This window comes from Sceloporus undulatus, chromosome 2, assembly GCF_019175285.1.
Source record: "Sceloporus undulatus isolate JIND9_A2432 ecotype Alabama chromosome 2, SceUnd_v1.1, whole genome shotgun sequence".
In the NCBI taxonomy this organism is placed as follows: Eukaryota; Metazoa; Chordata; class Lepidosauria; order Squamata; family Phrynosomatidae; genus Sceloporus; species Sceloporus undulatus.
In genome coordinates this window covers 108,382,659-108,397,179 of record NC_056523.1, presented here as the reverse complement: position 1 = coordinate 108,397,179, position 14,521 = coordinate 108,382,659, and the positions used below count along the sequence as shown (strand labels likewise).

Here is a 14,521-nt window from a genome sequence, read left to right as displayed (position 1 = left end):
GGTGCTGGCACTTGGGACTCGATCCAGCCACAACTGTGTAGCCCCCAGACAGGCATGGAGGAGACCCAGTGAAAAGCGTCCTCAAGCCAAGGGTGCCCTTTGGAGGGCTTTCAGGTACAAGGGAAATACACTCTGCCCTGTACTTTTCCTAAGGTCCCGAATGAATTCTCCAAGCAAGGCAGAAGATGCGAACCAGTGACAGATCTTCTCTGGTGAACCATATCAGCTCTGAAAGTACCCTAATAGTCGTGGATAACGAGAAGAGACCCCCGATTTCCGAAGTCGTGGGGGACACAGAAGGCTCCACAGTATAGCCACTGGGTTGTCTAGGTGCTCCCTACTTTTGTTCATCTCTTACTGCCTCACCCTTCGGTTGAAGAATATGAGGAGAAATCCAATCCCGATCTTAAAGATAGATTGTGTTGTTGTTGTTGTTGTTGTTGTTGGATGCCTTCAAGTCGTTGCCGATTTATGGCGACCCGAAAGCGAACCTATGGAAGGGGAGAAGGTTCTTGACAAGTTCCTCCAGAGTTTGTAATTGCCGTCCTTTAAGGTTGAGAGAGTATGACAGGTCCCAGGTGGGTTTCATGGCCAAGCCCTGATTCATAGACCACGCTGGCTGTCCTCACTTGGAATCCGAAATTAAATGGTCTAAAATTTAAACGGGTCTTAACGTCATTTCAGATTTGGAGATTTTAAACAACAGGTCCGCACTGGTGAAACTATTCACCAGCTTTACTGGGCTCTGGCTGTTTTGAAGCGAAAAATCAGTCCCTCTCTCCCTCTTTTTCAGGGTGACCAGACTTGGTCCTCCCAGGACCTGTCCTCCATTTCAACTTTCAATCCAGGAGGAATCCCAAAATGTCCACCTTTTGGAGCATGACCGAGAAGCATGAGTTTATATTCACGTGAGTGTTCTGAGCTTTTTATTTAGTCACGGCCTCCATTTTTCTGTAACGTCCTTCACCTTGCGGTGCCTGGTCCTCCTTGGCGGTGAGGACAAGTGGGCACTCCCTGTCTTACCTTTCTGTTTTTTTCTCTCCTAGGCCCAGGCCCCAGTTTAACGATAAATGCAGTTATCGGCGGGTAATCGCCAGATTGGGGCCATTGGAGGATAGAATCCTCAGCCTGGCAACTGCAATATCACTTGATGGAAACCCTTGTCCGGTCCTGGAGGCTCTGGTCTAATCTGGCCAAGGGAGGAGTCCAGAGGAGGCTCCGGGGCTGCTCCCAATAGCATCTGTTTGTCATCAAGGCATCGGCGCCTCCTGCAATTGACGGGACCCACCTCATCTGGGTTTCTTGTTTAAACAACCGCCGCCGCCGCCACCACAGCCCGAGATCCTCCAAGGAGAACAAGGCACAGCAAAACGGAGGACATTCCATTGAAATGGAGGACAGGACCCAAAAGGAAGCTGAAAAACACTTAATAGACATATACATTCGTAATTCTTGGTCCAGCTCAAAAGGGAGGAGGTGGTTTTGGAATTCCTCCCGGACAGGAGGCTGAAATGGAGGACGGGTCCTGGGGAAAAAATAGGAGGACCAGGTCTGGCCATCCTGTATAAGCCTCACCCCCAGGTGCATTTTTTTTCATGGGTTCCCTTAAAAGTACTGCTCACACAGCGGGAGAGAGAGAGACAGAGGTCCAGGAGCATTTGACGTCGGAAGGAAGGAAGGAAGGAAGGAAGGAAGGAAGAAAGGAAGGAAGGAAGGGCCTGCTCCCTTGACTCTTAGGAACGATCGGGAGAAGACGTGTACAGCATCGGGTTAAATCCCCAGAGGTTATGGGGTCAGGGGCTCATGTTATAACCTTGAAACGCACACACACACACACACACACCCTTTCATTCATTTCTCCTGAGCTCCCTTCCTCTTTCCTTCCTGTATTTCCTCCTCTGGATTAAGAGGAAGAGAGGATCGGGGGACATGGCTCTGGCAACCGCTGCTGCCAGGTTATGAACCCCTTTGCCTGAGGAAGAAGCCAGTGGAGCTTTGAAAGCTTGCAAGGCGTAAAGTGTGCGTGTCGGTGGGCCCCAGAAAGGGATCACTGTCTGGTGGGTTTGGGATGTTGTTGGATTGCCATCTGGATAATGCCCGCGAAGAATGAGGAAGCGGAGGAAGGAGAAGGGGCGAAACTAAAAAGGCGTCCACATCGCAGAGATAGCCCAGTTTGATCCCGCTTGAATTGTCGCGGCACAATGCTAGGGAATTCTGGGAATTGGAGTTTGTGGCTGCACCTGTTGGCTCAAACTGGGTTATCTCTGCAGTGTGGATGCAGCCTGAACTCAAACTAAACTGCCTTGAGAGACTTTCCTCCGCCTTGACGCCTCCTCCGACTCTCCCTGTCGTCTTGGCCGGGTGACAGCGCTGGAAAGCTCCCTAATCGCCCCGCTCCGTCCGCGGCCTTTGTCATTAACTTCTAATTTATTTAAAAGGAAAAGGAGGAGGACTCGGGGCTGGTGGGAGGGAGAAAGAGGGAGAGAGGGAAGCCACCCGGCCGGTCTCTGGAGCCAATCAGGGGGAGTCCCTTTGTGACGTCGGCGCCGCCGGGGCTCCCATTGGCCGAGGCGCGCTTACTCCACTTCCCCGAGGAGGAAAGAGCCCGAAGTCTCCGCTGCGCCGAAAGGGGCGGGGGGAGACAGTGGCTCGGCTCTCGGAGGGCGAGGCTGGGGGCTTCCGACGGAGCTAGAAGGGGAAGGAAGGGAGGAAAGAAGGAAGGGAGGCGGGTAGGCGCTGCAGCGCTCTCCCGGAGTGGGATCCTTGCGAAGAAGTGGCCGCCGCCGCCGCCGCCGCGATGTCTTCTTCTTCGACGACGTCGTCGTCTTCTTCCTCTTGTTCGCCGCCTTCCAAAGCGAAGGAGATCTTCTCCTCCTCCTCCTCCGACGAAGAGGGCCCCTCGGTGGCCGAGGAACCCCCCAAAGTCAAGGTCTCCAGCTTGCCTTTCAGCGTGGAGGCCCTCATGGCCGACAGCAAGAGGACCCCCCGAGAGGCCAACCCCAGCGCCGCGGCGGCCGGAGCTATGGCCTCGTCGGACGGAGCCGGCTTGGGCCCTTCCCGGCCGCCGCCGCCGCTGCTCTTGCCCGCTCACGTCGGCAGGGAAGCGGCGCCCAGCCCCGGCGGGCTCCCGAAAGCCTTCGAGACCTCGTCGGTCAAATCCGAGACTTCCGAGGAAGGCTCCCCCTGGATTCCCGAGGCCGGCAGATACTCGCCTCCCCCGAGTGAGTCTCTTTCGACGGGGCGGCAAGGGACGGAAGAGGGGGTCTCCGGAGGGAGGGAGGGAGAGGGACGGGGCAGGGAGAGCAAGGGCTTCGCCGCCCAGGAGGATCAGGCACCGTCCAGCCAACAAAGGGAGACCCTTGGCAAAGAAAGGCTCAAAACCCGTCGAGAAAGACGAAATGCCTGTTTCTTAGACGGCTCATAGGTCCTGACCGTCTAGGCACCGCAAAACGGAGGGCCTTCAAGGAAAAATGGAGTCTGGCGGAGTCTCCTTCCTTGGAGGTCTTTAAACAGAGGCTGGAGGGCCATCTGCCACAGGGGTGCTTTGATTGGGAGTTCCTGCATGGCAGACTGGGGTTGGACTGGATGGCCCTTGTGGTCTCTTCCAACTCTAGGCTTCTATGATTCTACATGACCAAATAAAAACTCTAAACCCGCCGAGAAAGATTAAATCTTAGCCCTGCTCCGAATAGAGGAGGGCCTTTGGGGAATCTTTCTGGACTCCCGGTTTTTCCCGGGAGGCTGGGGAGGGGAAGGTGGGGGAGATCTGGGACCGAGATCCCGCCGCCCGGACTTTGGGGAAGTTTCTCTTCGCCTCCCTCCCCCCCTCCGCCTTCAGGCTCGGGAAACGGAGGCAGCTCCGCAAGGCAGCCGCAACAACCAGGATGACCTTTACATCTCTGGCCGAGGGAATTCGGCCTAGAGGTTCAAAAGTCTTATTTTTTAATTATTTTAAATAATAATAACAATAACCACAAGACGGTTGCCCCAGACATCCTGAAACAGTCCTTGATTCCTCTCCCGCCGAGCCCTTCTCGATTGGGCCTTTCCCTGACAATTAGGGCCGAAAGGGTTTGATGGTGATGGTGATGATGATGATTCCCAAGTTAGTCCTTGGTAACCTGAGTGAATGAAACTACCTACTCTGTTATTAGTACTATTAAGGGTATTTCATTATCATCGCTCCCCTCCTTATCCCCAAGTGGATAGTACATTAGGAGAAAACGTCTGTTCCTCTTATCTTTGGCGACCTGAAAGTACCTAGTTATTATTTGTAGTATTAGGGTTATTTCACTATCATCTCACTCCTCCTCCTCTCCAAGTGGATAGTACTTTCGGGGAAAACGTCTCTTCCTCTTACCTTTGGCGATCTGAGTGAACGAAACTACCTAGTTACTCTATTACTAGTAGTATTAGTGTCATTTCATTATCATTTCTCTCCTCCTTATCCCCTAGTAGAGAGCACTTGGGGAAAGTGTCTGTTCCTATTACCTTTGGCGACCCTAGTAGGAGAAACTGCCTCCTTCCTCTATTATTAGAAGTATTAGTATTATTGCATTCTCATCTTCCTCCCGCCCAAGCGGATATTACTTTGGGCAAAAACGTCTGTTTCTCTGCCTTTCCCGACCTGAGTGGGTACAACTGCCTAGTTCCTCTGGTATTAGAAGTATTAATATTAGTATTGCATTCTCCTCCCCCCCTCCAAGTAGATAATACTTTGGGGAGAAAGCGTCTGTTTCTCTGTCTTTGGAGACCTGAGTGGGTGAAACTGTCTACTTCCTCTGTTATTAGAAGTATTAGTATTATTTCATTATCATCTTCCTCCTACCCAAGCGGATAGTGCTTTGAGGAAAACGTCTGCTTCTCTATATTTCGTGAGCTGGCTGAGTGACAATATCTAGTTCTTCCAGTATCATCATCATCATCATCATCATCATCACCATCATCATCATCATCATTATTTTGATCACCATCAATATCATCCTGATCCTTCCCAAGTGGTTAGTATTTCTAGGATGGGGGAGATATGTTTCTCAGTCTTTGGAGACCTGAGAGACAGAAACTGCCTAATTCTTCCATCTATCCATCCGTCTGTCCATCCTTCTCCTCCTTTCTGAAGGTGGTCCGATCCTTCCCCCTCTCTTGGGTTGCCTCCTTACTTGCACCTGTACCAGCAGCAACAGCAATCTGCTCCAGGGCTTCCTTGCCCAAACTTTATATTAGTTTAATATTTGTTTTATATTTATTTATTCTTCCTGCGCATTGCTGTCCAGTCAGCATTGGAGTTCAACCCCAGCTGGGGGAAATATAAACCAAAAAGGGAAATGTAGGGCATGTACCCTTACACAGAGAAGGTCTCTAACAACAACAAACAAAAAAACAAACAAAACAAAACAAAAATAACCCTAACCAGAAAAGTCAGGTACTTGTGAATACCTATTATCTTTACTATTTCTGATCGTCCCCATGATGATTTGTTAAGTTTTAGAGACGTGGGACCTCACATTATGGTTACTTTACAATATTTTTTTACTATACAGTACGATGGTTCACGTAGTTTATTATTCCACGAGATACTTAAAATTGTATTATTGTAATAAAGACATGCAATTTTTGTAGCGTTCCTGGTTAGTCCTTTTTAGGAAATAAACAAACACCATCTGAGTATGGCTGGATTCACCTCTTAATTCAATAGGAACTTCACAAGAAATCCTTGATGTCAGCTCCCTCTCTTGCCAGCTCTCTTTCATTTTCTCCTCCTTGTCTGACCACAGCACCTCAGTCCTGATTCTGAAAGGTCAAAGATCTAGTTCGGCTTCTGTTGCATGTGTTTCAGCTCCCCAGAGCTTTAGAGAAGCATTTGCAAAAGAACTTCCTTTTCTATTTGATGTTTTAAACTTTGGGCCACTCTTGGGTCCACAGTTTCCTTCATATGCTTGGTGCCACACTTCTTGACACTATCCTGTAAAGCACACCCATAACTCTCACTTTGTTAAAAACTCATCTCCTGCTTCAGCTAAATGCTTAGGACACTGGAAAGAGAACTGTTGCGCTCTTCTAAATTCGACAAGAGTAAGTGCGCCAAAGGGTGACAGTTTAAAGCCTAAGGCCTACTTTAAAAGAAAGAAATAAGGTTATATAAAATGCATTTTGGGTCATGAACGTCTGATAAAGGGGACTTAATGCCCACTTAGTCAAAATGTATGTTACAAAGTTGGTTTTAGTCTCTTACTGCATGTAGTAAAATTTCTCTCACACAAGAACTTCTACTACAAGTATAAATTCATATCTCGCTGTTGTGTACAGAATGCATTTCCAGAAAATAACATTTGCTGAGGAAAATGAGTGGCAAGCGGGGGCTGCCATCTTCGGTTTCTGTTTTTCTAGTTTGTTGTTTGCCTTCTTTTCAGACTTATGGCAACCCGAAAGCGAACCTATCATAGAGTTTCCTTGGCAAGTTTCTTCAGAGGGGGTTTGCCATTGCCATCCTCTTACATTCAGTGAAGTTCCTCAAAAAGCAGATCAAGGCCTAGCTTTTTCTTCTGTGCATTCCTTCCTCTTGTTGCTTGATCCTTTGCACTTTTACTCAGAAGTCAGTCTCAGTGAGTTCAATAGGACTCTATTCTCAGGATCATGCCCTCCTTGTTTTCCCTGAGCTGTCAAAACTTTCTACATATCCTACATTTTGGTTGCTGTGTAATGTAGAAAGCCTTTCCCTTCTCCTAAGCTATGACAGACTACTTGTGATTCTAACTACAAATACCAGGATTTGCTTTTTTAAAAACAAAATAAAACACAATAACCACAGTTAAATATACATTGGAATTCCAGCTCATTTCTTTATAGCTCTCTCCAGAATTCATTCATGTCTGTGGCCTTTCTGCTTGACTTTGGAACAGATTTGGGTTAAGAAAACACTCAGAAGGCATCTTAAAGCAGATTTTTCTTGGACTGCAGAGTTCCAGCTGACTTTAGGAGAACTTCCAAGTAAATTTATTTCAACTCACAATGAAATGTATTTGGAAAAGCAGCAGGAACAAATCCCATAGTCATAAAATATATCTATACGAACTACTAAATTACTATTACAGCGCACTGCTATAGTTTCTGCTCAGAGGTAATCTCTGCTGAGTTTGATGGGACGGTTTTAGGTAAATTGGTACCAGAGTACAGCTGAAAGGTTTCTACTTAGGATCTTTCAGGCCTACTTAATTTTCAAATCTGTTTGTTTTGGATATAAAGAAAAAATGAGCTTACCTCTTTTGTCAGACAACAGTGTAAACTCATCATCCTCTTTTGCCTAAGATCAAATGTAGTGTATAATAAACATCTGAGAAAAATGGGAAAGGGAAAGAAGGTAGGAGCGATTTTTTAAAAAAAGAAGTTAAATATACTGCAGTATGATGAAGAGGGGATGGTTTCAAAAGCAGTTGCTGCTCTAAACACTGTCCTCTGTATATTCAGTAGAAATGCAGTTTGTAAAAAAGTAGATGCCACATCACACTTAAAAAATTGTGATTATGGCAAGGAAGTATTGGGATTGTATTTGAAATAAGCTATAACAGAAATATGTATGCAAATTGTAAAAAGCATTACATAGCTTGTAGAATATAAAATGTTTTCCTGTTCCAAAATTATATTATATTATGGGGACAGATGTTATATCGTTGAGGCTAATTCGTACTCTTCTTCATCTTTTTTCATCACTTGGAACATATTTTCCCATCATTTTTCATGTTACGTTCTGGCTTTCTACACTATTATTTGAAGCAAAAGGCACATAGCCTACCAGACTGCTCTTCCTATCTTGGTAGGAGGGTGAAATCATGCTTGATCCTTAAGTAAGGCTGGAAGTCTGTGTACATTTTTGTGAAGGGAAACCCCTTGCAACTCAATGCACCTATAAAACTGAAAATTGCTAGGCCTAAAGACTTCTCCATGGGAAACTGATGCTTGTTTCTAAAGGATAACATGGAAGTGTATTTTACTGAAATCAGAGGTGAAGTAGCATTTGGATGAGATTATGAAATTTGCAAGCAAGTAACTTGTGATTCAAAGAAAGTTATGTTGGTGTCTTTAGCAATATCTAACTTGACCACAGAAACCAGTGTTGTGATCATTAACTGCCCAGTAATGTAGGATGCTTATTACGAAATCCCGTCTTTTATTTCAAGAAGAGAAAGAGAGAAGGAAAAAAGACGGAATGACTCTCCTTAATGTGTTATAATAACAACCAACGTGCTTTGCCTAAACACGTATTTTGTTTCTATGATGTGCATATGGCACGATCACGCAACATCTTAAGTGTTAGACCTAAGATATGCAGTAAGAGGAAAACAAAAATCAGAGTGGAGTAATGCTCTCTTAGGATCACTGACTTCACAAGCTTTGAGTTCTGCTCGATGTTCTGGTAAGTTCTGAACAGCTCAAGATCTTGTGCCACTTTTGTAACTTCTCAGTGGTCCAAATAAAAGTGTTATTCAGTGCTGATCTTTGTTTTAATCCATGGATCACATGGCTCCTTTTATTTTTCAGTTGCTGTAAGTGAAGTGCCTTCTCCTCAGTATACACTCACAAATTGTGCTGATTTTAAATATGACTTGTGGTCATTCCACAGAGGAGTACAGCTCCGGACCATTTTACACACTTTTGTGTATTTCTTAATGCTCTTTAACAAAAATGCCAAAAAAGAAGATACTCCAAACTAGTGGAGTAGCTGCACCAACATTTACTCTGCCAAGTGCCAGAGATTTAAAGTACCTTTGGTTTAAGCTGAACACCATCCTAGACAATATTGGCCTGTTAAACCAGTGGTTCCCACAAAACTATTCCGTAATTCTTAGTCTGAAAATGTAAACACACATAACTGCCTTGAACATAAGGGGACTTACCTCTGTGTAAACAAGCATAGGGCTGGGCTTTGAATCTGAAGTCTCTTCAAGTCTATGGTCGCCAGTCCATCTGCTTGGAATTAAATCCCAGTGACCAGTATGCTTTAGCATTATGCCAAATACATTCAAGATTTCGAGGCAGACTACTCCTCTTGTCCGCTTATTTTATCTCCTCTCCATAGGATTTTTTAGCCCTGGGACTGCTCTGTACTGAAATGCAAATTGTGCTGAAAAGAGCTAGGGCTGTTACTACGTGAATTACAGGCTTTCGGTTTGTAATGGAACAAGATATGAAACAAATTCCACATTCTGTATTAACTGCAGATGTTGTGCAGCTATATATTTTTAAAAGATTAGCACGTGCCATAAGAGCTACATGTTGAACGAGTGTGTCAGCCTCTTGCCTTCTTTATTTTTTGTTGTTGCTGGCTGAGAATATAGGAACCTCAATTAAGCAGGGAAGAGGAATGACAGACAACTCTGCTCACACATCACAAGTCCCCCATTGATTTAAGTGAAGGCCTTGGCAGTGAGCACAGACAAAACCAACACCCCTTTCCCCCCATCAGACCCTCTTCCAGTGTCCTCAGGCAGAACTTCAGCTAAATGTCTGATCAAAGATGTCATTCACACTGGATAAATCATAATAAGCAGTGGCTGGGGATGCATTTATTTCTCTCCCTTATGAGGCACTTTGTTTTTTAACTTCTAGTTACTAACTCATTCCTTTAGTAATATGTTCCACTTTCAGCTTCAGTGGTGACCTGTAAGGATGCTTGTTTCCCTATGTCTCACCAAGAAGAACACATGGGTAGTTTTAGGGGGTTTGGTCTCCTGACCATAGTTTCTCACTGCAGTGTTGTAGATAGACAGAAGCTGCTGCAGAATAGGAAGACTGGCTGCTGTTGGATTCACAATTTATGATTTTACATTAACGTCATTATGATTTTGTCTCCTTTGTGGTGTGATGCAAAGCTGCATACAGTGATGTGGCGATGCAGTTATATACCTATATAAATACAATTACGTACCAGGAAAAAAATTGTTTTTTGGGGGGAGATTCTGACTCCCAGGCTGGTCACTGGCATCCTTGGGGAAAGTGTCTGTTCCAAAAGAGCACTCTTTCCAAGCTCTGGCCATATTCGATAGTACGGCCAACTTCGTTGCTGGGTTCACTGTTGTTAAAGTCATTTCATACCATTGCAAATTTGAGATAATCATCAGGGCCAAACCTGTCTGCGAAATTAGAAACAAGACACTTGACAGCACACTGTGCTTTATTTTCGAGCTGCACACTACAGTCCCTGCAGCCCTTACAGAAAATAGTTCTGTTTCTGCATTTATCACAGGGACGTCTGTTGCAGTCCTTCTTGTACAAGGGACAGCCAGTAACAGAACTTGTAATAGTCACTTCAAATTCTTTAACACTCCCTGGGTAGATATTAAGCTTTTGGTGGGGACAGAGGGGGGCATGGGGCAGACCAGGGATGTCCTGTAAAAGCTTCACACTGAGCACTTAAGGTTCTTTAAGTGCGTACTTCAAAATATAAGGTGCTAATTGACAAAAGTCATTTACTGTACACATAGACACAGCAGGGGAGCCACAATTGGTTGCAGGTCTCTGTCAAGGGTTTCCTGGCAAACCTGAATTTGCTGGTATGCAATGTAGGATATAAATTCCCCTCACATACAAATAGTTCTCAGGTGGACTACAGAGGGCAAAGCAAACCGTAAATGATTACATTTAATAGATTTGCCAAGGCTGAGATGGTTTTAAACAGTGAAAATAAAAAGACTATAATTGAAGTAAATTGTTTTAGTTAGTCGAATATGCGATACCAAAAAACCCTAATGGATTGGGTCTTTGATCCCATGCAAGATTTTTATTGTGAGTACAGTCATCCCATCTATGATTTTTTGTTGTTGTTGAAATGCTAGAGTTCAGGCCTCCATTTTCATCTTTAGGAAAATACACTGTAAACAGTAATTTGATGTAATTATTTCCATCGTCTTTGTGTTTTTTCTCTAATTTACCCTCACAATAAAAGACACTCCCTTTATTCTTTAAATTTCATGTATGTTATCTGTGGGGGGGGGCATTTTGTACAAAGCGACTTGGCTGCCACTTTCTCTTCTTGTACACTTCCTCTTCTGCATTTTGTGCAAACCGACTTGGCTGTGCCTTTTCTCCCTTTTGCACTGCTTCCCTCCATAACTGGGCTACTTAGATAATACTTTCATATTTCGAAACCAGTGTTGTTGCATTTGTTGGAAGAGAGAGGGTGCTTCTCTGCCCTTTGACAGCTCTCCTTCTCTGCTTCTTAGAAGCATAGAATCGTAGAGTTGGAGGAGACCTCAAAGGCCATCCAATCCAACCCCCTGCCATGCAGGAACTCTCCATCAAAGCATCCCTTGTGACAGATGGCCATCCAGCCTCTTCTGAGTTAACCCTTCTTTCTTGTCACTCCCAGGGCACCTGAGTCCTACGGCTTGTACGCTGAGAAAACACAAGACCAATCGGAAGCCCCGGACGCCCTTCACCACTTCCCAGCTGCTGGCTTTGGAGCGCAAGTTTCGTCAGAAGCAATACCTGTCCATTGCTGAAAGGGCTGAGTTCTCAAGCTCGCTGAACCTCACAGAGACCCAAGTCAAAATCTGGTTCCAGAACCGGAGAGCCAAGGCAAAGAGACTGCAGGAAGCAGAGCTGGAGAAGCTGAAAATGGCCGCCAAGCCCATGTTGCCTTCTGGCTTTAGCCTCCCTTTCCCCATCAACTCCCCACTCCAGGCAGCCTCGCTGTACGGAGCATCGTATCCTTTCCACAGACCTGTGCTTCCCATCCCACCTGTAGGACTCTATGCTACTCCTGTTGGATATAGCATGTACCACTTATCCTAAGAAGACCAGGGAGCCACTGCAGAGAAATGCAATGAGGAACATTCCGGTGGATCTTGCACAACTCAAGAGTGCAGCACGAAACCATTTACTGGTTGTTGTTTTTCTGCATGCTTGTAGGTGCCTTATCAAGTATATAGAAGTGTGAACTCAGAGCCTGTATTCTGCAGGTTGGGGAGCCAGCCGAGTGTGTGAGCTCAGCACTCTCCTGAACCTGATCCTGAGAGAAAGGTGGTGTTTTGGTTTTCTAAAAAGATGCTTAAAAGAATATAGTGTTTGTTTATATACTGCACATGGGATGGGGGAGAAGGAATCAATCATTAAATCATGTGTTTCCACAGCATATAGAGGTAAATATATATATATATATAGTGTACACTTTCCCCTATGTACCCAGTGGAGTTTTTTTTTAATTTTTGTTTTAAGGGAATAATTCACTTTCTTAGGTGAAGAACTTGCAGCCTGCTCCTGTGTTTGTTTACTCAGAAGTGAGCCCCTCTGTGTTCAGTGGTGCTTACTCCCAATTTAGGCTGCACATGTAGGGATGCAGGATGAAATTTGTCGTTTGGCTGGGGAAGATTAAACAAATGTGCAAGTTTTATTTATAAACCCAATGTCAGCACTAAAAGGGGACATAAACAGAGGCAGAGTAGCCACCATGCTGGTCTTCTGTTTTTCCTTACTGAGTGCTCCACTGCACTGCAGTCCTTAAACCAAGGTGTTTCAAATGCAAAATGATGGAAGTAGATTGGTGCTGGTGCGTTAGCCTGATCCGACAAGGCAATATGTTATCATAAAGAACAATACAGTCCTTTCTCACCGCATACTATGCTTCATGTCAAGGAGCTCCACAGAATGGGATTGATACAGATCCAGTGGTTGTAAGGCCAGCATCCAGAGGATTCATACCATTTTGCTTACCCTTCTTTCTCTGTTCATTTTTTCGGAGACAGGACTGTGTTTGTCCACATCTTGTGGCAAAAGAGGTGAGCCCAAGAGGTTCGACAGATCTTTGTTTGACTCTCAGTCTCCTGGTTTCCTTTTAAGAGTTGCCATTTATGCTCATGGTTGTGTGTGCTACACTTTTTTTTGGAATGAATGAAAGAAGGAGGGGGAATAGGATAGAGGTATGAAGAAAAGCCCTGTTGCTTTTCAGTCTGCGTGCATGTGTATATGTTTGTGTGTACATGTATATGCAAAAAGACGATCAGAACCCAGCTGCAAAGTTGTTCTTATTGCAATAATCTGTGCTTTAACCATTATTAACTTGTTTAAAAAGAAGAATTCTGCTTAGGCCTTTTTTGAATCACCCATAGATCCAGAAAACCAAACCAACCTATGGGAACAAGCTAATGCCAACTGTGCTAAAGGCAGGGCCATCCTCTCTTTCTTTCTCTTAATATTTTTTTGGCGGGGCAGAGAAGACAGAGAGGGTCTACTTCTCTTTAGTGTACTTGGCGTTAAGTAAGCCACGGTTGTTCTCATTATTTTCATTTTGTATTATTATTATTGTTATTATTGCTAAACTTTGTGGGAAGTTGTCTATAGAGGATGCAGGTTGCTGAAAATAGGACTTCTCCAAGATGCATTTTAGCATGTTAAGAAAAGACAGAGCAACAAGATTTGTTTTCCATTTGACTCGACCCAGGTTGTGTTGTGCCCATTAGTTGCCCCTTAGTCCAGTTCTACCCTTTCCTCCCCCCAGCATATTAAAATCCCTTTGAAAGGGATGCCTTGTACAATTTTATATATTTTATTGAAGATTTATTATTTCTCACCTCTTATTTAGAATTAAATTAAAAATAATCTTGTTTAATTCTGTGTTGGTTTGTCCGTCTTTGGAGTTTGTTTGTTTTAAAACAAGACAAAAGTGCCTTTCCCCCCTGCTTCTTCTGAGTTAGCATCGAAGTAACTCAAATGATTTGCATTCCCCTTCTGCCAGTCCTTTTCATTTCTGAATTTAATTCTGAAGAAAAGCCAAATCTGCAACAAAGTGGCAAGGTAGCAACTCCTTTATGCACTTTTAGTAGGCACTGACTATTCATTCTGGTTTTCAGTTTTCTTCATTCATACCCGACTTAGATAAAAATTACTCATTAATTACAGCAGTAATTCGAGGCTCCTTTTAAGGAACAGAAAATGGGGAAGGGTAAAATCTTGCTTTCAATCAAACTGGTGGCAAAACGGATCTAGTTGTCCTCTGCTCACTTTTGCTCTAGATTTGTATGCACCTTCAAGTCGCCTATCGACTTAGGGTGACCTGGTGAATTTCCTAGGCTTTTCTTAGACAAGGGATACTCAGAGGTGGTTAGGCCAATTCCTTCCTCTGGTTAGTACTGGTCCCAGGTTCACTCCAGGGTAAATACTGCTGCGTTTATTGCCTTTTGCTCCCGAGGATTTCTTCCTCTTCAGCTCCAGTTAAGGGGTAAGATACTATCAGGGTCCATAGTATTCAGAAACCAAACTGCCCCTAAGCAACACGCAGTTGTCAGGGGATTTATGCTCAGTGCTCTGACCTGCACTAATAAATTAATTTAGTTGCATAATTTACTTGCAGAATTAACCTGCAGCACCTTCTCACCCCGGACAGAGGCAGCGGGATCCCAAAAGCCCGGTTGTATTTAATGTGTGTGACGTTGATACCCTGTACCTGGGAAGAAACCCCGCTGAATTCAATGGGGCTCCTCTTGGAGAAGAGCAGGGCACTATTAGACCCCCAACTGGCGGGGGTATGACG

General features: G+C 44.7%; 1 protein-coding gene across 1 annotated transcript; it reads left to right on the top strand.

Moving 5' to 3' along the window:
- Nucleotides 1–2,700: 2,700 nt before the first annotated feature.
- MSX2 (msh homeobox 2) lies at nt 2,701–13,556 on the top strand. The gene is made up of 2 exons (XM_042447954.1): nt 2,701–3,221; nt 11,363–13,556. The coding sequence occupies exons 1-2, from the start codon at nt 2,798–2,800 to the stop codon at nt 11,785–11,787; spliced, it is 849 nt and encodes a 282-aa protein (XP_042303888.1). The 5' UTR covers nt 2,701–2,797; the 3' UTR covers nt 11,788–13,556.
- Nucleotides 13,557–14,521: the final 965 nt, after the last annotated feature.